At 45.0% G+C, this 24,661-nt stretch overlaps 2 protein-coding genes and 1 non-coding gene across 4 annotated transcripts; 2 read left to right on the top strand and 1 right to left on the bottom strand.

Annotated features, from left to right (window-relative positions):
* The first annotated feature begins 937 nt into the window (after window positions 1–937).
* Window positions 938–1,051, top strand: LOC133074830 (small nucleolar RNA SNORD89). Its single transcript, XR_009697238.1, has one exon. It is a non-coding gene; the product is annotated as a small nucleolar RNA SNORD89 (small nucleolar RNA).
* A 2,533-nt stretch (window positions 1,052–3,584) lies between these two features.
* CNOT11 (CCR4-NOT transcription complex subunit 11) lies at window positions 3,585–21,180 on the bottom strand. Of its 2 annotated transcripts, XM_061211112.1 has the most exons (7): window positions 20,564–21,180; window positions 15,463–15,627; window positions 12,348–12,500; window positions 8,221–8,423; window positions 6,864–7,066; window positions 4,489–4,585; window positions 3,585–4,414 (listed from the first exon to the last, which is right to left on the bottom strand). In XM_061211112.1, exons 1-7 carry the CDS (start codon window positions 21,099–21,101, stop codon window positions 4,217–4,219), a joined length of 1,557 nt encoding a protein of 518 aa, XP_061067095.1. In that variant the 5' UTR covers window positions 21,102–21,180; the 3' UTR covers window positions 3,585–4,216. The 2 variants fall into 2 exon arrangements, with proteins under 2 accessions (XP_061067095.1, XP_061067096.1); XM_061211113.1 differs by lacking the exon at window positions 4,489–4,585 and having other exon boundaries at window positions 20,564–21,159.
* Window positions 17,955–18,604, top strand: LOC133105438 (frataxin, mitochondrial-like). Its single transcript, XM_061211428.1, is given in 3 exon segments — window positions 17,955–18,082; window positions 18,084–18,460; window positions 18,463–18,604. Coding segments are annotated over 3 exon segments (621 nt in total). The 3' UTR covers window positions 18,579–18,604.
* Window positions 21,181–24,661: the final 3,481 nt, after the last annotated feature.

Below are 24,661 nucleotides of genomic sequence, written 5' to 3'. Positions count from 1 at the left end.
TGGAATAGAAGTTGTCTTACTTTGAGCTCTCATTTCAACAGACAGCCTCAGTAGGTTTCCATAATAGCAGTTATCTTTGAAATCTGCCTTCTGTGGTACATTGTGGATAGGAAAATATGTCCTTGATTTTATACAGAGTAGACTGTTTGCTCTTTATATTTTAACACACACAGTAGGGGAAGATGCTTTAATTCTTCCCAGTAGCCAATGAAGCTGACTTTTAAAAAGAATACTGTGGCAGATCAAGGTAAATTGTTTTTGATGATTATGGAAGTGTGAGTTCTTAATCAGTGGCTGTCAGCTAGAGCTTTCCTTAATTCAGAAGTTTGAACCCTAAGTTATAAATAGAAGAGATTGGAAAAATTATAGTACTCATCTCTAGAAACACAAGTCTTTAACCGCAGATAAAGAAATAAGCAAGAGAAGACAGAAAACTCTTCAGTACTTTGAAAGGAAAATGTTTCCTTTGATACGCTTTTCTTAGGTGGAAATAAACATGATAAAGGGTCAAATATTACTAGAATTTTTGTTGAAATATAAAGCTGATAAAATGCTGGGAATCTGGGGAATGTCAATGAAGGAAGATTAGTAAATGAGAGATGTAGTTAAGGTTATATTATTTATGGCAGTAATCAATTTCCTTCTGACAGTTGTCATGAAGACCATTTCTTCACAAATAATGTAGAGACAGTATTTTTTCTTTTTAACTGAGAGCCTCAGGCAGCGTGTGGAGGAGGGCAGTGTACCCATGGATGTGAACACCCCGCAGGCTGTTGCCCGCCATGCTGCTTCCAGGCTTCCCATCAGAAAGCCATGACGCTCAGAGGGGAGGTGTACACACAGCACCTGGCACAGGTAATAGCTCCTTGCATGCTGTCCTTTTAGGGATGTTGACTCCGCAGAGCCTTTCCTGAAAGACTGCTCCCTCCCTGTAGTTACTGAGGAATGATGACACTAAAAGGCCGAATTGCAGTGTGTCCCTCTGCAGTTGGCTCTCTGTGGGCGCACGGTGACAAAACCTCCTGAAGCGAACGTCTAGTCTGACCTCAGTAATGTCAGGGCAAGATTTCCGAGATAGGCCTTTCCAGCGAGCTCAGATATTTTTAAGAAAAGATAATCAGTGAACCTTGGGGCAACTTCGGGGCTTGAACATGCAGTAAGCACCTCTCTACATGCTTTATGATATACTTGCTGAATCAAAGACCACTAGAATCATGAAAACAATAACAACAGTAATAGACCTTCAGGAACCGGGTGTGTTTTTACTTGGACACAATACCCAGCGTAACCAGATTCCCCAGTAAGATAGCTTAGTTTGGCTATAGTCCTCCTTTTGAGCACATTAAAGTTTATGTGATCAGTGAGGGCTGAGGTTAAGTCAGCACGCATACATTACTAACTAGAACCTGAGGTAATGACATGTTTTAGTCAAAAGCATTTCTTTGGGCTCACTGTAAGCCCTGCTTCGAGATTTACAGAGCATGGGACGTTGGCCTGAACCAGAGCTTGTCTTGTGTGGCACACGCTGTGCTTCTGTGATGCAACAACCAACCAGAAAAGCCACCTACGCTTTTCCCAGTTAATTTCGTTTTTGAAGTTTTAGAAACACAAGCATTTCATTCATCAAAAATACTAGTACTTGTATTACTGGTTATGAAAGTGAAACGTCTACAATGTCATCATCAGCCATGCAGCTAGAGATCTGCCCTTGTTCTAACAGCAAAGTACAAAATAAGTTGTAAATCAAAAAAAGTATTTGCACTGCATTTGTTTAAAATTAGTACAAGAAAAGTCAATCCATTCTTTTTGATGAGTTGTAGGCTTGTGTATTAAGGGCTAAAGAGAAACTTGGGAACACTAGTACTTTCTGTTGGGCTGATTACAGTTATTGAATCCCAGGATTATGGAAGTCCTTTCCTCAAGGATTTTCCTCATAAGAACAGTAGTGATTGCATAAAAAGAAAAGACCAGATACAAAAGGAAATTAGCAAAATCTCTTGGTACAGGGTGCAGGAATTTTAACAAGTATGTGAAAAGTTCTTCCCATGCGTTAATTTTCCATTTTAACCCTTAAAATATTTTAGGGATATCACCCTAGTATCATTTAAAATAGGTATGTGATCCACTGTTCACCATGGGAATGTGAATCATCACAAAATGCATAATACAGTAGTACATGCTACTTAAAATTTATGAAAGTGTATCTGTATTCTATAAGAATAAAAATTGAGTGATACCATTTCCTTAAAGTTATTTAACAAAATACTGTTAAAGAGAGGTATTTGAAATAGTTAAATTTTAGGATTGCAAATACACTTTTGAACTTTCTACCCTAAGATGTCATCTTCTTAACAGGTCTTTTTGTTGTCTTCTTTTTAACAGGTTATTTGAAGATATTAAAGCTACAACAAATTGGAACTAAAAGTCCAGAGAATTCAAGGTGTGGTTTTTAAAGAACATGACAGTTAAACTGAACTCGTTTGATGATACTTAAAAGTTGACTGCAGTTTATTGAATCCCAGGATTATTGTTTCTTTTATTTCAGGTAAACTTTCTTCTACTTTTAAATATGTTTAATGAACTTTTTGCTGGTGGTGTAACTGTGTATGTTGACTTATTTTTTTTAATGTTCTCTAAATATAATTACTATTCTTTGTAAGCTATTTATTTAAAATAAATTTGAAAACCTTTCCTGTGTCAAGTAAACACCAGTACTGTAATCTGGAAACGATGTGCAGTGGTCTGTCTTTAGTCACAGGCCACGTTTGCACATCTGCCCACAGAAGCACACTTGCCGCTCCAAATCAGTGTGTGTAGCACATCTGCGGCAGCTCGTGGACACCCCGGGGGCAGTGACCGTGCTGTCTTCTAGTTTCAGCTCAGACTGTCAACAGGTGTCCTTTTGTGGTCTATGTAGTCCCACATCTCCGAAATTTTGTGCTTCTTGTTGGTGATTTCAGTTTGGAACGGACCCCAGGCACAGTGTTGTCGCCCTGGCTGCTGCTCCTGAGCGCTGGTGAGGTACCTCCCGGAGAAAACTCGTGTTAGGTGAGTGACGTGCGTGCGTCCCGGGGCTGCCGGCCAGGAGGCTCAGCCTTACCAGGAATCGGCAGGGCCTGGAGCCTGAGGTTGGGAGGCTTGCGGCAAAGCGCGGTTGAAACCTCGCCATGCCAGAGTATTTGAATAATGAACTGTTTCTTTGCCCAGTGGTAACATGCAAAACGGTGATGCCAGCGATTAGGTGTTGAGAGAAGTCAACTGTTGCCATCGTTTAGATGTCTGAAGGTGTGCCTGTTACACCAATTTGGGTCCTTATTTCCTTGAAGCAAATATATTTATAAATCCCTGCCCTTCATAAGAATAACTAAGCTAAAATTTCTCATAAATCTAAGAGTACTGTTTTGCCAGTATTACAAGGTGGGAATTTGTACTCATCTTAAAACCCCTCGGCTTGGTATCCTTTAACTTTTGCTAAGGGTTGGATTGGAAGGTGATTCCTGTTCCTATGAAGAATATGCTTTGAAAGTACCTCAGCAGATGGGGAGTTTCTCATGATGTCTTTCAGTGAAAAATACATCAGATAATAGAGTTCATAGAACACTTTAATGTAAGGCACTGCTGTCCAGAGTTAAATGAGGGCTTACACAGCCCACAGGACGCCACGGGAAGGGCACGAAGCCCACTCGGCGAGCAGCCGTGCAGCACGGCCCCCGGTGCCGTCCTTCCTCCTGGAGTACCGACGCTCTTAGACTGTTACCAGGAGAGAAGGCCCAGAAAACTACCAGCTGTTATAATCTCGAGAAAGGTTTCTAAGAATTCCCACGTCTGCAGGCAGCCCGCTGTTGTCTCTTAGGTCCCCATGACAAGAAAGGATAAGGTTACACGGGTGTCCGAGGCTCACAGTGCACCCAGTGAGAAGTTCAAGGGTCGGAATACAGGCACCTTGCTCTTCAGTGCTGAAGACCTCATCTACTTAGTGCAGTGACTTCGTTTGGGATGACATCCCCTATGGAAATCATCAGCAAGACACATTCTTCCAAGTTCTTACCAAAAATTCATCTGAAAGAAAAAGTCATCCAGGAAAGCAAAACTTTGCTTTAAGTGGATCAAGTGGTGTTTATACGCATTAAGCCAAGCAATCACTCAGGGTCTGAACAGTTTTAAAAATGAAAAGCACAGCACAGCTGAACGATGAACAGGTGGTCCCGACGAGGTATCACTTGGACATCTTGGTCTCAGAAGGTGTCTCCCCAGTGTCCAAGGTCTTCAACAACCGGAAGAGGCCTGCAGCTTCTCGTATCCTGCTGAACTCAATACAGAAGGCCTGCACTTCTATAAACAAGTCCTGCACGTTGATGATTTTGTTACGGATCAAGGACTGGAGAAAGACACACACGAGACGCACCAGACGATTCTGAAAAAAACTAATTTTAGTGTGTGTTTTCTGGGCAGGTATTTATAAAATTTACAGAAATGTCTATTACTTACCTGCATATATTTATCCTTAATTTGTTCACAGGTAGAAATGCAATTTGATATATAAAGGTGAATAAATTCAGGAGGTAGATCAACAGCTGTAGTTAGTCTGTTTCATAAAGTTAGAAAGTCAGGGCTGTTAATTTTATTTGCTAATAACATTTTAAAACACCGTTAACCATAAAATATAAAATTTCCTTTGGTCATTTAGTGAAAAATTCTGATATATGATCCAGTTACCTAGTTTTAAATGAGTTTATGCAAGTAAACCTCGGAGGGCCCACCCCCAGCGCCGTTAATAAGTGACGCTTCCGTTTCTTAGGTCTACACTCAGCACCGCACGTGCAATACGCCTTGAGCACCGCGTCCCTGTGTGTTCTTGGCCGAGTCAGAATTCATAGTTGTCGTCCAGGCTCTAACAACCCGGGCAGTTACTCTGTCCACGTAAGTAACGCTGACTAACCTCATTACACACAAGTGCTATGCGAGGAACGCATGTGAAGAAAGGCGTGGTAGTAACTGAACATCACAATGTATAACTAAGTGCTAACATGAGGCGTTTGCACAAAGAGTGATGTAAGTGAAAGACTCGGGAAAAGTCAACAGGGCAAATGACTTAACTCGAAACCCAAGGAGAGAAGTGGTGTTCCTTCCAGCTAAGTAAATAATCTGAGTGGATTGTGGAATCGGACTGGCGTGGCACACTCAGGAGCTGGTGGGAAAGACCTGGCTGGAAGGTAGCAAAAGGCACCTTGGTCTAGAGTCTTCAAGGGGTGGCTGGTATTTTCCAAAGGATTCTGTGAAATGTTTTAAGGGGGGGGGGGGGAAAGGGTAAAGTAGGAATTTCATGCTCAGATAAAGGTGTGTGCTATGCTGACTATACAGTATGAATTTCCAAAAATTTTCTAAACTTATTTGATAATTGAACTTTTTTTCCACAAGGCTGAGGAACCCGTGCTCCAAGGAAACGCAGCCATAGGCTACCAGCGACACACTTGGGGGTGATGCACCATGATGGAGGGGCGCACACAGAGCAGACCTTGTCCTTGAAATCACTTCTGCACCGCTGGTAAAAAGATGCGGGTATTCTTGGACTAAGTGCCTAACGGCTGGTTTAGACAGTAAGTGGGCACGTAGAGCATGGTCGGCCCAGAGGCCCTGAGCAGGAGGCAGCCCCGAAAGAGGAGTGAGTCTCAGCAATGGGGAAAGGCCAAAGGCTGGATGAGGGCGCAGAAATGAAGCCGCATGTCAGCAAGCGGCCAGCCGGTTTTGCCGTCACAGAAAGTAAAAGGTGAATACCTCGTGCTTCCCTCCCACAAATCTGCGCTCTCCTACACGTACACACACTTGGGATCCCTTGGCTTCCAGCCAGGCTTTTCCCACCAGCTGATTAACTTCATTGTGGTTTTTTTTTTGGGGGGGGGGGTTTGGCTACACCGAGTGGTTTGCAAGATCTTAGTTCCCCCACCAGGGATGGAACCCGGGCCCTTGGCAGTGAAAGTGCAGAGTCCTAACCACTGGACCGCCAGGGATTCCCACGACATATTCTTTAGTACAGCTTTAAGTAAGTTAAAAAACAATTAATCCCCAACTTACAAACGAGTGAGTGTTCAAAAGGTGTGCTCTAATTGAAGTGCAGTTGCCTAGCACTCAGAATGGACCTCCCCATAAGCAGAAAAACTATATAATTTAGCCCCTACAACAGGACACCACATGGAGGGGAGCTGAGAATGAGAAGCCTAAACTGGGACCACATCAGGCAAGCCTGCACATATGGCTACACTATCCATAGACAGCTTAATAAACAGTAGGCTCCCAAGCTAACCCCCCAAGCCTATGAAATTTGTAATTTACCTAAAACATATTTGTAAGCAAAATAACGAAGTGAGAAACCACTACTCAGAGCACATCAAGAAGGGAATGTATTGGTTCCCTGACTGACAGTTGATGACAACGGAGCAAGGAGACCAAAGAAAGGTTCAGAGAACAGTGCAAGGAACAATGAATTCTAGGAAGGCATTCCCACAATTTTCTCAGCTCCTAGACCCATCCTGATACAGCTGTTAGTCACTGACGAGAAATAATGCAGTATCTGTAATTTGTGTAAAGAATATACAACCATAATAGGAAATAAATTTTAGCAATTAAGTTTCACTGATGCTGCTACTAGTGCTAAATACTTGAAATGCCCTCCAAGTTCTTATTAGTGGGTGCTGAATTCACATGCAGTCAACACTAAGGCTCAGATTAGTTATTTAATGGGTTTTCTCAGACTAACAAACAGTATCAGGGGAAAAAAAATTGTTGCTGGTTTTTCCCTTCTAGTCATTTAATCCGGATCTATATTACACACCCCTGTCCGCATTTGATCACGTATAGAAACTTACCGGTTTACAACTTCCATTGAATGTAATGACATGTCCATATTGACCAGAACCGAAAAATACTCAGTGATCTGGCTTGACTGCATTAACTTCAGCAACATTTCTATAGCGACTAGAGGGTTGTTTTCCACTAGGTCAGGAAGCTTGGCTGGAGTGAGGCCAATATGATAAACAAGTTTGGGGTCCTTTTCCAACTCTCCAAGGAGCTAAATATAATCAAATTTTTAGAAAGAGAAAAAGAGAGGTTCCTGAATCAAATCAAATTCTCTTTCCTGCGTGCATACAAAAAAACAGGTATTTTATAAAGAAAAGTTATAAAATTATCTGCACTGAACCAACTTTATAAATGTCTTCCTTCAAATCCATGATCATCATTCTTTGATATTTTAAAATTTACATTTGAATTGTCAGCTATTAAAATCAAGCACCTTCACAACAGTTTATAAACGACACTAATGCATCCTGGGCATTAAGCCAGAATCAATATTGTCTGGATTTTAACAATATCATCCTTAAGTCCTTTGTAGGTTTTTTTTCCCTGTCATTTGTTAAAAATAATCTTACCAACTAGTACTCCTGAAAAGCACAGATCACAGAGATCATCAGGGAACGTCCGGAACCAAAGCCCCACCCAGCGCCCAGGGGAACAGATGCCTGAGAGGGGGACGGGGAGGGTCTGTCTGCCCACCACACTGCACACTCTCACTCAAATAGGTGTCCTCAAAGACAATTTCTTCTGCCAAATTGGTACATTCTTCTAAATGTCCTGTGCTCCTTCCCCTGTCTCCTTGTGTGCACACATGTACTGTTTCAGGATGGCCTGGTAAGCAAAATGAAGTACGTTGGAGACGTATCTCCCGGCAAGTTCTAACGTTAAAGCGTGCTAACTGAATAATAAAGTTCACCAACCGGAACCGCCCCCAGTGTCCTGCCTTTCCCCCAGGCAAGTGTCGCAGTTGGGTGCGGGGGCTATTTTGAATCCACCATTAAACCAGCTGTGTGATGGGTGCTAGTTTGCCTTCCTGGTGAAATGTTAATTCCGCTTACCCTCCTGGAGTCCCGTCCAGCTTAGTAACAATGTACATAAAGCGCCCAGCAGCGCAGAGCCGGCGTGAGCGCCATCCTACACTCCGGAGGCAAACTGATCCCGAACAGAAGTCGCTAGGTTCTCAGGCACCAGAGTTCGTGCCCCGCCAGAGTGAAGTGAGCCGAGTGGGAGGGCAGAACAGAGCTTCAGGGACCACGCCTCCTACCGTTGGCTCATGCTGCCAACGGCATGTTACTGGTCATTTATCACTTTATGAAAAACGAAAACACCTGGTGAATTAAATACAGGAAAATGTTTACAATAAATATATACCTGTGTCTGTTGAGGAGAAGATAAGGGGCTCTTGAAGGCTTTGGCCATTATTCGCTTGATCTCCACGCCAGTGCTGTTCTTCACACACATTGACTTGTCCCACTGAACCGCGTGGTCGGGCTCAGTTGGATTGAGCCACGCCAGCTCGTCCTCACACACGTGGAGCGGAGGTGGTGGACGGATGAACTCCGGCCGAAAATGGCCTGTAATCAGAGGAGCGTGTCTGCCTGCTTCTGTCCCTCAGCTGACCGCCCCACACGTCTCTATAAACCTCACAGACTCCGCTTAGTGACCTGCAGTAACACCTCTCTCAATAAGGACAACACACCGACACTCTGACTTGAAAATCAGAAGCAAAAACGACATAAAGGCAGGGTTTTATTCAGAACACGAACAAGAAAATGAAACACTGACATAACATTATCATGTCAGAGACCAAATCTATCTATTTTGGGGGAGGAGAGGAAAACATTACCACCACCTGACAAGTCCTAGTTCAAGCATGATCACCACTCAAGCGCAGGACACAACTAACTTACTCCATGGGTAAGTCTGGATGGGAAAAACAAAATACTAATTGATCTCACTCATCCTATTCTCAGCACTGTTTTATTCAGAGACCATATGATGTGTACTGGTTTTGTTTTTGCATCTTATAACCCTGAAGTAGCAAATTATGTGGAGATGAAATGGCGGGAGAAAGGTATGGTTGACTACTGACATTCGCAAATGAATCTGGAGACTTTCATAAACCCCTAAATTCACAAATGCTATATCATTTTCTTAAAACAGTAAAAATACAACAGAACAGTGAAGTGACTCAATTTAATACCTCAACTACTTTACGAAACAAGACTGATCCCTAAGTTATAAACCCACTAAAATAAATGCCGTCTGTCTGGGACTTCTCAGCGAATTTCACCCCTCACTTTGGTTCCCACGTAGGGCCTAAGATGGCTAACTCCTCTCATGGACCGAGCCCCGGCCAAATTTGAGATTACTAGGTCCTCTCGTTTACTGAAAATGTCTGTGTCTGGCTAAGAATTATCCCTTTATCTTAAACTACACCATCTCTTCACATATATCACCAGAACTAGCACCTGAATCTCCACACCATTTACAAAAAGAAAGTTTTTAACATTTCATGAGAAGTTATACCTATGTGATAAAGAGAAAGTTCCCATGAGGTAAGGATGCCTGGTGTTCAGCTAGACTCAGACCTAATATCTGATTGATTTGCTTCTTACATACCTTTCCAGTGCCCCATTCAAGTCAAAGATGTGCCCGAGCAAGTATTAAATACAACCCATCTGTGCTTTGGACCTTCCCACACACTGTGATTAGCTGAGACTTGTTCCAAAGACCTACTGAAAATGGCATTAAAAGTCACAGTGTAAGTTTTAAACTCAAGGTGACACTATAGTCTGGAGAACATGTTCTTATCCCTAAGCAGAAAGCATGCCTTCATCATTAAAACCACACAGAATCGTATAAAACCAAAAAATGCAGGACTTCCCTGGTGGTGCAGTGGTTAAGAATCCGCCTGCCAATGCAGGGGACACAGGTTCAAGCCCTGGTCTAGGAAGATCCCATATGCCGCGGAGCAAGTGAGGCCGCATGCCTAGAGCCTGTGCTCCACAACAAGAGAAGCCACCGCAATAAGAAGCCCGCGCACTGCAACGAAGAGTAGCCCCCGCTCGCTGCAACTAGAGAAAGCCCGCATGCAGCAACAAAGACCCAACACAGCCAAAAATAAATTTAAAAAAATGAAAAATGCTGCTCTATTATTTCAAGTTCAATAGGAGTTTTCTTTGAATTAAAGTAAGAGCTATAAGATCAGTAAAACTTCAATGGAGAATAAGATTAATGACGTATAAAACAAAAAGGTAATAAGCTACAAAAATAAACTCATTTCAGTAAAATCAGAGAATTTATATCAGATATGCTGATGATAGGTATGTAATACAAAAAACTTGGGATTTTTTTGGCTGCATCATACTGCATGTGGGATCTTAGTTTCCTGACCAGGGATGGAACCTGCACCCCCTGCAGTGGAAGCACGGCATCCTAACCACTGGACCACCAGGGAATTCCCAAAAACTTGGTATTTTTATTAAAAAAGAAACTTTTTCTTTAAGTTTTTAAAATTTATTTTTGGCTGCATTGGGTCTTCGTTGCCGTGCAGGCTTTCTCTAGTTGCAGTGAGCAGGGCTACTCTTCGTTGCGGTGCGCAGGCTTCTCATTGCGGTGGCTTCTCTTGTTATGGAGCACAAGCTCTAGGCGCGCAGGCTCAGTAGTTGTGGCTTGTGGGCTCTAGAGCGCAGGCTCAGTAGTTGTGGCGTACGGGCTTAGTTGCTCCACAGCATGTGGGATCTTCCCAGACCAGGGCTTGAACCTGTGTCCCCTGCACTGGCAGGTGGATTCTTAACCACTGCGCCACCAGGGAAGCCCAAGAAACTAACTTTTATTGAGCATCTCTACTATGTTCCAGACACTATACTAGGAAGTTTCTCACTAAATTCATGTTTAACATTCTCTGACATAAATCCTACCAATGTTTTCTTAGGCCAGTCTCCCAGGCAATAGAAATAAAAGCAAAAGTAAACAAATAGGACCTAATCAAACTTACAAGCTTTTATACAGCAAAGGAAACCATAAACAAAATGAAAAGACAACCTAAAGACTGGGAGACAACATTTGCAAATGGTACGACCAACAAGGGTTTAATTTCCAAAACATATAAACAGCTCATACAACTCAACAACAGAAAAAAACAAACAACCCAATCAAAAAATGAGCAGAAGTGGTTGAGAATCTGCCTGCCAATGCAGGGGACACAGGTTCGAGCCCTGGTCTGGGAAGATCCCAGATGCCGCGGAGCGACTAGGCCCGTGAGCCACAATTGCTGAGCCTGCGCGTCTGGAGCCTGTGCTCTGCAACAAGAGGGACCGCAATAGTGAGAGGCCCGTGCACTGCGATGAAGAGTGGCCCCCGCTCGCCGCAACTAGAGAAAGCCCTCGCACAGAAACGAAGACCCAACACAGCCATAAATAAATAAATAAATTAATTAATTAATTTAAAAAAAAAAAAAAAAGAGCAGAAGACCTAAAGAGACATTTCTTCAAAGAAGACATACAGATCACCAACAGGCACATGAAAAGATGCTCAGCATTGCTAATTATGAGAGAAATGAAAATCAAATTAAAACTTCAATGAGGTACCACCTCACACCGGTCAGAATGGCCATCATTAAAAAATCTACAAATAACATGCTGGAGAGGGTGTGGAGAAAATAGAACCCTCCTACATTATGGACGGGAATGTAAATTGGTGCAGCCACTATGGAAAACAATATGGAGGTTCCAGAGTTACCGTCTGATCCAGCAATCCCACTCATGTGCATATATCCAGACAAAACTCTAAGTCAAAAAGATACATGCACCCCTTTGTTCATAGCAGCACTATTCACAATAGGCAAGACATGGAAATAACCTAAATGTCCATCGCCAGATGAAAAGATAAAGAAGATGTGGTATATTTATACAATGGAATATTACTAAGCCATAAAAAAGAATGAAATAATGCCATTTGCAGCAATATGGATGCACCTAGAGATTATCATACTATGTGAGGTCAGACAGAGAAAGACAAATATCACATGATATCACTTATATGTGGAGTCTAAAATGTGACACAAATGAACTTACCTATGAAACAGAAACAGACTCACAGACATAGAGAACAGACTTGTGGTTGCCAAGGGGAAGCGGGGATTGGGGAGGGATGGATTGGGAGTTTGGGATTAGCAGATGCAAACTATTATATAGAGAATGGATAAACAACAAGGTCCTACTGTATAGCACAGAGAACTATATTTAATATCCTGTGATAAACCACAATGGAAAAAAATATGAAAAAGAATGTACATATATATATACGTATAACTGAATCACTCTGCTGTACAGCAGAAATTAACACATTGTAAATCAACTGTACTTCAATAAATTAATTTTTAAAAAATTCACGTTTAAGTATCAACGAAAACAACATGATGTCTCAGAAAACCAGAAAGTGTCAGGGGGATGCTGATAAAATAAAACCAAGAATATAAAATTAGATATACCTACTTTCAATAGGTGGCTTTGGTCCACTGACTAAAGCTTCCGTGATCTGAGAGGCAACAGAGCTGTCAAATCCAGAATTAGAAGAATCCGGGTCTGGGTCACTGAGAATGCTAGGGAAGCTGGCCTTACTTTGAGTTGGCAATTCAGACTGGCGTTCTGAAATAGATTAAAATAGGAAACATTTCAAAATTGAGGGCACCACAAGGAGAGTGAAAAGAGAAGCTACTAAATGGAGAAAGTTATCTTCAACACATAAACAAAGGGCCAGATTCAGGATATATTATCAATTTTAAAAAATAGGAAAAAATGGGCTAATGACTTCAACAAGTGTTTTATTTTTTAAAAAGCTTGAGGCTTCCCTGGTGGCACAGTGGTTACGAATCTGCCTGTCAATGCAGGGGACACGGGTTCGATCCCTGGCCCAGGAAGATCCCACATGCCGCGAAGCAGCTAAGCCCACGCGCCACAACTACTGAAGCCTACGCTCTAGAGCCTGTGCTCTGCAACAAGAGAAGCCACCGCGATGAGAAGCCCGCGCACCGCAAGCAAGAGTAGCCCCCGCTCGATGCAACTAGAGATAAGCCTGCGCGCAGCAACGAAGACCCAATGCAGCCAAAAATAAAAACAAATAAATAAATTTTTAAAAAAAAGAAAAAAAAAGCTTGTATGGCCAATAAGCATCTGAAAAGATATTCAATCCCATTAGGAACCAGGGGAAAATCTGTTAAAACAAGATACTATTGCACACACACTGTAGTTATAACTGCCCCTTGTGGTTCCTGATGTTTAACTTGTCTGCTTGTTTTCTTAAAGTTAGGAAAATGCAACTGCATCATCCATAAATAAACCTTTGGTCCCTGGATCCCACTGTAAAGACATCTGAATTTCAGGCCAGCCTCCGTACAGATGATCTGTGTGGCTAGCTCCAGAGAAGATAGGTGTACTTCCCTTTTTTTCTTAAGCACTTGTGAAAATGATTAAGACATCTTCAGTCTGGGCAGAGGACAGCAAACAGCTCTAGGGGACAGCCAGCTTAGCCACTGTGCCAAGCCTCTCAATCCTAACTCTAGTCACATATTCCTTTCTGAGCTTGATGTACTTTATAAATTTATTTTATTTATTTATTTTTGGCTGTGTTGGGTCTTCGTTGCTGTGCCCGGGCTTTCCCTAGTTGCAGCGAGCAGGGGCTACTCTTCACTGTGGTGCGCGGGCTTCTCATTGCGGTGGCTTCTCTTGTTGGGGAGCACAGGCTCTAGGCGCCTGGGCTCAGTAGTTGTGGCGCACGGGCCTAGTTGCTCTGCGGCATGTGGGAACTTCCCAGACCAGGGCTTGAACCTGTGTCCCCTGCATTGGCAGGCGGATTCTTAACCACTGCGCCACCAGGGAAGTCCCTGAGCTTGATGTACTTTAAAACTGTCTCATGGGCTGATTCAAGTCATCACAAGTTGAAAAGGAAATTAGATCTGATTCTTACTTTATTGAATACAAAGCTAGAACCCTCAGAATATACGTCACTTCTAAAGGTAAGGTGGCTGAAATTGCCCATCACCTCGGCAACCAGTTTTCATACTGTCTTTGGTCAAGCAAATAATTATTTTATTTCTGTTAATAGATTGCATCTGGCACTAGTAGCTAATAAGTACTTTTGTGTACCTTCAATCTTAAAAGTCTGAAAAAGAGTTCTCTTAGTTTCAGAAAATAACCATTGTTATATTGTTACTATTTAGTAGTTTAAAAATAAGGTTTAGAATGCCCCAAGGAAAGAGAAGGTTATTGAAAGATGTCACCTTATATAAGATGCCGAATGTCACAGAGCATGAAGTCTAAGGATGGGGCACTGTCAAATTAACCCTGCAGCTCACTTAATCACAAGGTCAAGGGTTCACAAATCTGGCTACAGATTAGAATTTCCCTAATGAATTGCTCTCAGGTGATGAGACCCATGCATCTGCACTTTTGCTTAGAGCAGGTTAGCAAAAGCTGCTCTTTATCCTTGTATGGAGAGCCTCTCCCTGACCTCCCTGTTCAAGGTCTCGTTATTTTCTATCACAACACGAGTTTGCTTCAAGACCACCCATTCACTTGCTTATACGTGTAACAGAAGGTGCCCAAATAACCTTGAAACAGAAGAACATGGTGGAGGTCTCACACCTCTCGATTTCACAAAAGCTATTGCATGACTTGGATTAGTGTCCTGCTCCCCTGCAAATAAAACCCTTTTTACATGAAAGGAAAAAAAAAAAATAAAAAGCCACCCTAATCAAAAGTGTGGTACTAGAATAAGGACAAATAGACCGGGCTTCCCAGGTGGCACAGTGGTTAAGAATCCGCCTGCCAATGCAGGGGACACGGGTTTGAGCCCTGGTCCGGGAAGATCCCACATGCTGCAGAGCAACTAAGCCTGTGCGCCACAACTACTAAGCTTGTGCTCTAGAGCCAGCGAGCCACAATTACTGAGCCCTCACGCCACAACTACTGAAGCCCGCATGCCTACAGCCCATGCTCCGCAATGAAGAGAAGCCACCGCAATGAGAAGCCCGCGCTCCGCGACGAAGAGTAGCCCCCGCTGGCCGTAACCAGAGAAAGCCCGCGTGCAGCAACGAAGACCCAACACAGCCAAAAATAAATAAATTAATTAATTTAAAAAAAAAAACAAATAGACCAATGACGTAGAATAGAGAGCCCAGAAATAAACCTTCCCATATATACATTCAAATGATTTTCGATAAAGGTGCCAAGATGACACTGTTTCAGCTATTCTGGGTCCCTTGAGATTCCATATGAATTTTCTATTTCTGCAAAACACATTGTTGGGATTTTGATAAGAATTGCATTGAATCTGTAGATCGCTTTGAGTAGAAATGACATCAGGAAAATTTTAAACGGACCAAGTCTTACTCAGCATTCTTCTTAAACTGGAAAAGCAATCAATTCAAGTGAAAATTCAAAATGAAATTTATTTCCCATAAAAGCAAGGATCCAGTACTGAAGCTATGTTTTTCACGGAAAATACTAACTTTTTAGTACAGTTACAAAGACCTTCATTTAAATGGAGTACCTCAAGAAAAAAGGCCTAATGCTAGCACACAAAGATGCCTGAAGCGGGATCCCTCCTTACCAGCCAGGGCTAGCTGAAGCCCGCTAATGTCCACAGACTGGCCCATGTTTCCAACGTCCATCAAGGCAATCTGTCGCGGTGTCTTTTTGAAGAGTTCCCGTGGAGGTGCCAGCATCAGCTGGGAAAGAAAAAACTTTTCTGGTGGAGTTATAGGAGGTAAAAATCCTGTAAACAAAAAAACGCACAACAGTTTCTCTAACGGTTATTTTTAAAAATTATCTTGAGTCTGGTAAAATTAGCATTTGCTACTTGTCACCTCAACTCACGTATCTTTAAAGACAAACTTACAATTGAAGATTCATTTAACCAAATAGATACATTCATCAAAATGTAATTAAATAGTGTCCCTGAGGAGGACTGGTTCCAGGACACCCTGCGAATACTAAAATCCAAGGATGCTTGGGTCCCTTATATAAAATGGTGTCGCATTTGCATGTACCCTACACACATCCTCCCTTATACTTCAAATAATCTCTAGATTAACTGTATGTCAACTGAAATTCTATGATTTGTGGCAATGAAACTTAAGGTTCTTGTAACTATTAAGAACTTTGTTTTGGGGAATTCTCTGGCAGTCCAGTGGTTAGGACTCGGCGCTCTCACTGCCGGGCCCGGGTTTGATCCCTGGTGGTAGGGGAACTAAGATCCCGCAAGCCGCACGGCACGGCCAAAACAAAACAAAACAAAAAAACCAACTTTGTTTTCTAACATGCTTCAATTCCTGCAAAGGCTGAAGCTTACATATGCAGGCAAAAACAAATTAAAAAAAACTACAGTGCTCAGAAATGCTTTTCTTCTCTACTGCTACCAGCAACTGTGTAAAAGTTAAAGAGACAAGGAAGCAATCACTAGCTCCGCAAATACACTTCACACACCTGTTTCAGTCCACAGCACAGCTACAATTCCCAGAGTGCTGGACATAATGCTTCCCTTTCATCCCAGAGCCACCCGCTTACCCGGCGGCGTCCATCCTACCGCAGCACCATGGCCAGACGCTGTTCCAGCTCCCAGCTTGGACTCCTACCCACTCACCGCCCAGAGTCCACACGCCCACTTACCACTGAGTTATATTTCTGGGTACAAATCTGCTCACATCACTTAACCTGTTTACACAGAATTAAACCCAAACTTCTGCACCATTCATGAGACCTTCCTAACGTGGTCCTGACCCACTTTCCTAATCCCATCTCCTGACCCCCCCCCCCCCGCATCCATGTGTTCTACACTCCAGTTGCACAAAATCTCTCACCTTCTCTGATTCCAAAACATCCAATACACGCAGCTCTTTAAGAATACGTGACAGGGCCACACCCTTCTCTCCCCACCATCGCTCATCAATATCCAGCAAAAACGTCACCCCCTCTGAAAGCCCCTCCAGCTACACAGCTGTAGTTCCTGTGCTACGAGGTGCTGTGCATGTGACATCTGGTACGGCCCTTAACCACACTGGGCTACAATCATGTTTATGTCTCTTCAACCAGACTGCAAGCTTCTTGAGTGCAAGGAAGCCATCCTACTTACTTCCAGATACATTCTCAACGTTGGCTCTGCAGCAGAATCATCTGAAAAACTTTCAAAACATATACCCATTAGATGCTCCCCTTGACGCACAGTATACTAAGCCTTGGCATTGACATTCCCTCTGTTGTATATTTAAGCACCATCCCTACCTAGTAACGATAGTAATGTATAAAGCTTATTGTAAATCCTTTTATTTCTCATAATTTATTATCTGCAATTTTCAGACACGGAAATTGAGGCAGAGAGAGGCAAAATAACCAATCCATGGATTTCCCTGGCAAATCTGTTTACAATGCAGTCTATGTCCTACATCTAGGTTTAAACTCATCACATTCAAGAATGACATTATATAAGTCATGGTTCCTTTGCCTAACCCATCCTACAGAATTCAAAGGGCTCTCCGACCCAAATCCCACACTGCCCCCATCCATCTCGGTGGTGGGTGTGACCACACACACACACACACACACACACGTTGCAGTGACTTTCTCAGCGTTCTCAAACTTCCTGAAAACCAGGTTCAGTACCTGTACCCTAAAGACATCTCATGGAATACACAGGTTGCCCCTCTTAGGTAAGGGCAGTGCAGGAAATCAACGAGAAGATGCTTTAGATCCCGAGGAGTTGCCAGCAGGAAAAATGACTAGCTTAAATATAGAAGCCCTCTCCTGCAAGGAGAAATTCTCTGGCGTTACCTCAAAATCCGCTGCCTTTCCCTTCTGGCTCCCTGACCAGCAGTCCCTACCTAAAGGGGTCACTCGCCTGTTTCCTCACTGCTCAAGGCCTGTAAGATCAAACTGCTTCCCGCCTGTCACTACCTGCTCCGCCCACTACCGCTGTCCTCCTCCAAGTCTCCCAGGTACCCTTATCACTCCTCACCATCTCCTCTGTGCCCTTCTCCTCTCCTGGCTTCAGGTCTTCTCCCAAAATCAACTCTCATAAAGCATCTCTTGAGTTTAAAAAACAAACAGATGTGGACGCTGGAGTGCCACGCAGCTGCCAGCCTCCTGCCCCGCTCGGCGCCCCCGGGCTATGTCCAGGCCCACGCCGGGGCCCCACGGCCAACGAAGGTCGCCCCGCTCTACAGCTGCCAGGGCCTGCACAGGCAGCCAGCCCAATCTGAGCCTCTGCTGCCTCAACCAGATCCTGAATGTCAAAAAGCAGAGCGTCTGCTTGATGAATCTGAGGACAATGGGAACTTTGGGTGACGCTGGCCCTCTGGACGATACCACCTACGAAAAACTGGCCGAGGAGACGCTGGATTCCTTAGCAAAATTTTTTGAAGACCTTGCAGACAAACCTTACACACTTGAAGACTATGATGTCTCCTTTGGGAGTGGTGTTTTAACAATTAAACTGGGTGGAGATCTAGGAACGTATGTGATCAACAAGCAGACCCCAAACAAGCAAATCTGGTTATCTTCACCATCCAGTGGCCCCAAGCATTACAACTGGACTGGGATAAACAGGGTGTACTCCCTGACGGTGTGTCCCTCCACGAGCTGCTGGCCACAGAGCTGACTCAAGCCTTAAAAACCAAACTGGACTTATCTTCTCTGGCCTACTCTGGAAAAGGCACTTGCTGCCCAGCCTAATGCTAAAGACATTAAAAGCTCTAAAGCCAAGACCCCAGCTTTGCTCTGCAGCTGAATGGCTAGTTTTTTCCATTCCTGCTTTTGAGGACAGTTGCATTATGTGTAACGGCTCTGTGAAAAGACCATGTCGCCTCCCGCCCTGCCCCTGAGTTCAGATTTTTAATTTCCACAGGTTTCTTTGGATTTACTGTCTGATTTCCTCCCTCACGTGACAGCCCTTATCTTTCGTAATGTCTGTATGCCCATACCTTTAATATATAACCTCACAACAAAGAAAAAGAAGAAGGACAAATTCCAGGAGGAGAAATGAATTGGCTTCACCATTCATTCTTTGAAAGGCTTACTACAAAACTGCATGAAGAGCGGCTGGCCAACCTTGCCATCCTGTCTCAAAATAAGACTCATTAAAGGGAAGCCTAAAACGTTCCTTTAGTATTGAAGCATCAGTGGCAACTCGGGAATTCTCAAACCGAAGACCATTTTCTCTTTGTGCTTTGTGACTGCCAGGGTGTGGCCCGCATGGGGTGACACAGGGAGATGTGGTGCCATGTCTTCCATATGTGCATATATATGTACACAAACATTTACATGTGTGTGTACATATATATTTTTTAAATTTAAGGGTCAGTATAGAATAAGTTATTGCAACACTGGTCTGAGAATGCAAAAAATCTCCCAAAAGCCACCTCTGTACGTTCATGGATATAGTATATAATAAATGAGGTCATGGAGCTGAGGAGGTGCTTGGTACATTGTGAAAGGCCACATAAATGAAAAGATGCTGGTGTTAATGAAAGGAACCCCCGTCTTACACTTGGCCCAGCCCAAAAGTAGTTGTCTGTCTCTGGGCAAGTTTCTCGAACTCCCTGGACCTCTGTTTCCCCGTGATAACAGAGAGGGTTAAACTGGATAGAATACAGTCGATTCCCAATTTAGACATTTAGTGTCTAAATTGCCCGTCAGGCAACTTATCAGGCCAGCTTTAATTCCCTCTAGTAGAGGAGATGACAGTGAACAGTTTTTTTTAAACTACAGAGTAAGTATATGGTTTCGGGTTTTGCTCTACTTGAATTTCAGTTGAATTCAGGTTCAAATAATCACCCTTCATTGTGCCATTACCGTGCTACGCCTGGGCTGTAGGCTGAATGTTAAAGTGTTGATCCTAACCGCCAATCACAGCCCTCATAAATGCGATTAGTGCCCTGAGAAGAGAGACCCCAGAGAGCTCCCTCATCCCTTTCACCATGTGAGGACACAGCGTGAAGACAGCTGTCGATGAACCAGGAAGCAGGCCTTCACCAGACACCCAGTCTGCTGGGGCCTTGACCTTGGACTTCCCAGCCTCCAGAACGATGAGAAATAAGTTTCTGTTTATAAGCCAAACAAACAAACAAAAATAGCAAAAGCGGCCTCGCATCCAACCCAGTGATCTCACGAGCACGAGTGCACGAGCATGCATTTTACATAAGGTCCAGTAGTCTTGCGTTTCCTAGTCTAGGCCGTGAACTGAGACTACTTTTATCCCCTGCCCCCATCGCGTTAACCAAGGATACCGAACAGCAAGAAGGCGGCTGTGAAGTCCTGACACGCTGCTCAATGTGCATTTCCGCTCAACAACGTATTCGGGTCTGAACGACTTCTCGGTGACTCCTCTGAGACTTAAAGCCGGGGGGGAGGAGGGCAGATCCTGTATGTCATTACTTACAACTGCACACACCTCAGACGCGCGTGACGAGCACGAACTGCATCACGAGGCGCTAAAGCGTCAAGCCCCACACTAAGCGGCACGGTTTCACGGCCCGTACTGCTGGGAGGAGTAATTTTCGGTGCCGTGAAGCTGCGACTTGTCCCTACTCGGTGGAGGGGGTGCGGAGGGGATTTCAAAAGGACACAATCCATTTCACGTGCGGGTGAAGGCCCAGCAGCTGCCGGATCTCACCCTCCGCGCCGCACACCGGGCTCCCGGCGGGAGGAACCGGGCTTACCTGAGAGCGGCGGCCGGTCGGGCTCCTGGCCGCCGCGGGCGGGCGGCGCGGGGTTGAGCAGGTGCGCGAAGCTGGCGGCGAAGGGGTTGGCGGCGAGCGGCTCGGTGCGGTACATCTCCCAGAGCAGGTAGAGCGCCGTGAGGCGCTGCGCCGCGCTGGGCAGCAAGTCCGGCTGCTGCAGCAGCATGACGAGCACCGAGCCCAGGCGGAAGTGGTCGGCCTTGCTGAAGTAGTGGTGGAAGGCGGTGGACAGGCCCTCGAAGGTGCTGCCGCCACCCGCCTCCTCCGAGATGATGCTCAGCAGGCTCGAGAGCTCCTTCGGGGTCAGGCTCATCCTGCCCGCGGGGCCCCCCGGGCCTCCACAACCCGGCCCGGGGCCACCCGCTCCGCCTCTGCCGCCGCCGCCGCCGGAGCCGGAGCCGGAGCCGGAGCCTCCTGGCCCGCTCCTAGACACCGACCCCGCCGCTTCCCGGGCTCCCCTTTGATCCGCGGCGGTAAGAAGACGGCCACACGCCGCGCTCGCCCCGCCGCCGGGCATCAACCTCGCTCGCCTGTCCCGTTTCCGGGCCGGAGGGGCCCTGGCACCGGCTCGCTCCGTCCCCGCGGCCGTAAAGCGCGCTGTGGCACGACAGCGTCGCAAACAAAACCCGCCGGGAAGCCAGCCACCCGCAGAGGAGAGTGTGGCGCGGACCCAGAGCGAGGCTGCTGGAGCCTGGCCAGGGAGAGGATCCCGAGACGCCGAGTGGGCGGAGCGAAAAACCGGAAATGGGGGCGGGGCCTGTGTGTGGAGCTGCGGAAGTCTCGCGGTGTCACAGCCCCACGCTGTGGTGCAGTCTGCGCATGGGCGAGCAACGTCCGCGCCCAGAGGCGCCCCGAGGGTTGTACCAGGCATAGAAGGTCCCAAGAAATTTGGGTGACGTTATTGTCTGGAAAAATGCATCTTATAATCTGAAAAGTTGGGGCTTCCCTGGTGGCACAGTGGTTAAGAATCTGCCTGCCAAGGTAGGGGACATGGGTTCGAGCCCTGGTCCGGGAAGATCCCGCATGCTGTGGAGCAGCTAAGCCCACGCGCCACAACTACTGAGCCTGCACTCTAGAGCCCGTGAGCCACAACTACTGAGCCCAAGCGCCACAACGAAGACCCAGTGCAGCCAAAAAAAAAAAAAACTGAAGTTTTCTTAATATAACACACCTGGCTGTTCATGGTGAAACCTTTCTAAGTGCTAATAGCTATAAAGACCACGCATTTCTCATAACTAATTTCCAGTCTTACACTCCTATTTGAGGAAATGGAATCATACTGCACACGACCTTTTTGTACACGGTTACTTTAACAAGATTTTCGTAAAATGTTTCCAATAAACATTAGTTTACAAAATTGTTGTACAACTTTTTACGCAGCCTGCCCAAGGGCGCTGATTCTGGGCCTTAGCTGTGCATTGGAAGTTCCCCGAGAGCCTTTAAAAATTCTAGTGCCTGGTCCTGGTGGCCAGGTATTAACAAACAGAAAGCAAAAACACCTGCCCAGGTGCCTAGTGTGTACTCTGGGTTGGGAATCACCGAGGGGTGTGTCCCAGACTTCCCCGGTTCCTCCCTTAGACTTACAAAACCCTACAGGGATTTCACCAGCGATTCCCAGCAGGCAAGTTTGGGAGATACAGTCTGCCCTAACTCATGCTAGCAGCTCGAGAATTATCTAGTTGCGCGCCACCTTAATTCGAAAGTATAATTGAAGGAAGAGAAACTGCTGGGTCAAGGGGCATGCATATTCTGAAGGCTTCTTCACTTGACTGTTAGATATCCCTCTAGAAGGGTCCTGCCAGTTAACTAACAGCAGCAGATATAACTTGCTAACGCTTGGACTCCTGGGAAACTGATTCGAATTATCTTGAAAGTACTCTCATTTTATTTATTTACTATAGTAAATAAACTTTATTGTGTTTGGGAGGTCTGTTTGTTACAGCAATGAGCGTACCTGCATAGGTTTTACTGGTTTTTTTTTTTAAAGTTGTTTCAAAATATGTGAACATTATGTGCCCCACAACCCCAAAAAACTAAATATTTTTCTTTCTGTAGGAGCATTTTCAAAATTAGGTTGGTGTTAAAAAGAAAACCAGAGGACCCAGGTGGAGTCACTTATGCTAGGTCACACTACTAACCTAACTGAAGCTTCACCCTCCCCCAGAAATGTAGTCTTAACCAGGAATTTTCTGGTCAACACCAATGAGGTAATCGGTCACCATGCCCCAAAGGAAGATGAAGTAACCTGCCACAAAGACTTCTTCCGTCCCCCATAAATAGGTTACCTATGCCTGAAATAAATCTTCCTTGCTTAGACTTCTTTGTCTTGCCTTTGAAAACCTTTTCTTTTCTGTAGCCCTTGGGAGCTCCTCTCTAGCTGCTAGATGGGATGCTGCCCGACTCATGAACTGCTCAATAAAACCAATTAAATCTTTAAAATTTACACAGTTGACTTTTTGTTATTTAACAATGGTAATCCAGGGTTTCCTACGTGTTCCCCGAAAACAACTCTCAGGCCCTGGTAACAAATAACCACAAACAGAAATCTGTCCTCTCACAGTTCTGGAGGCTAAAAGTCCAACATAAGGGTGTCAGCAGAGCCAGGCTCCCTCTAAAGGCTCTGGGGAAGAATCCTTCCTTGTCTCCTCCTAGCTTCCCGTGATGCCCAGCGGTCTCTGGCGTCCCTTGGCTTATGCTGCACCATTCCCATCTCTGCCTCGGCAGTCATGTGGCGTTCTTTCCCGTGTGTCTGTGCTTCATGTGGCTTTCTTATGGGGACACCAGTCATTGGGTTTAGGGCCCACCCTAATCTAGTATGTCCTCATCTTAACTAACTGCATCTGCAAAAACCCCATTTCCAAATAAGGTCACATTCTGAGGTGGACATGAGTTTTGAGGAGACACCATTCCACCAGTAGAGACCCAAAGCTCTCCTGGGCATACGTCTTGGCTGTTCCCCTTCACACCCACCTCATCTCTGCCCTTAGACTCTCCCCCAGCATTTGTGCATTTAACAGATACTGTTTTGAGCACCTCCTATGTGCCGGGCAGTGCTGTAGGCATTGCTGGAAGGCAGTGAGCAGAGGAGATTAAGCCCTGCTTTGGAGGAGCTTGACGGCCTCTTGGTCAGCCCCATGGTAACTCTCAGTGCAGCCTCCACGGGAGAACCGCCTCATCCTGATAACTGACTTTACCGTATAATTGAAACATCCTGCTCAAACTGTTTTAAATTCTTTCTAAAATGGATCACATGTTTCCCTCTCTCTTTAGACCAAGTGTACAGACACCATTTCACCTTGCTATCATTATGACTAATGGTGTTCTCAGACAGTAACCACCAGGGCCAGTGAGGCGTAGAGAACTAGTCGCCCTACACAAAGTGTCCTCCAACTGCTATACCTTTTAATTCTTGTGCCTTTTACAGTTTTTCTATTTCTTTCACCCTGTTGGGTTGTTGTTACTCTCCCATGAGACTGAGCCTTGCAGTTGGGGCTCACACAAGAGTGACGTGGGTGAGAGGGTGTGTGGTTGCTGGGAACTTGATTTTGTGACGCTGCTTTAGAAACTCTCCTGGTCATTTGCTGCTTCCTGGCTGAGTGGCAGGGAGCTGAGGTTGATAGATATTTGGCTTTCAAACCTGAGCGAAAATCTTGCCAGATGTTTGCTTCCTTATTCTGTTTTCATCCTTTTGTAGAAATTCCCATGCTTTTCTTCCACCACTTTCTCTTCTGGGCACCACAGCAAGGGATTTTCCTTTCAAAGGCAGCTTGAAATGTGTATTACTGTGCTAGGGTTGCCATAACAAAGTACCATAGACTGGGTGGCTTGAACAACAGAAATTGATTTCTCACAATTCTGGAGGTCAGAATGTCGAGAGTAAGGTGTCACAGGGTCAGTTTCTTCTGAGACCTCACTCCTTGGTTTGTAGATGGCCACCTTGTCCCTGTATCTTCACAAGGTCTTCCTTCTGTGTCCTAATCTATCTCTCCTTTTTTTTTTTTTGGCCGCACCGAGTGGCATGTGGGATGTGGGATCTTAGTTCCCTAGTCAGGGATTGAACCCGTGCCCTCTGCAGTG

The sequence above is a fragment of the Eubalaena glacialis genome, chromosome 14, assembly GCF_028564815.1.
Source record: "Eubalaena glacialis isolate mEubGla1 chromosome 14, mEubGla1.1.hap2.+ XY, whole genome shotgun sequence".
NCBI lineage: Eukaryota > Metazoa > Chordata > Mammalia > Artiodactyla > Balaenidae > Eubalaena > Eubalaena glacialis.
Note: the sequence above shows the minus strand (reverse complement) of the source record. Positions and strands in the feature narration are given on the sequence as shown.

What these genes read in the sequence shown, in the direction of transcription:
- CNOT11 (XM_061211112.1), bottom strand. Translation starts at nt 21,101, where the DNA reads ATGCCCGGCGGCGGGGCGAGCGCGGCGTGTGGCCGTCTTCTTACCGCC. An exon ending in TCAATGGAAGTTGTAAACCG is followed by an intron (nt 4,586 to 6,863) that starts GTAAGTTTCTAT and finishes TTTATGAAACAG; the next exon opens with ACTAACTACAGCTGTTGATC. An exon ending in TTAAGGATAAATATATGCAG is followed by an intron (nt 4,415 to 4,488) that starts GTAAGTAATAGA and finishes AGTTTTTTTCAG; the next exon opens with AATCGTCTGGTGCGTCTCGT.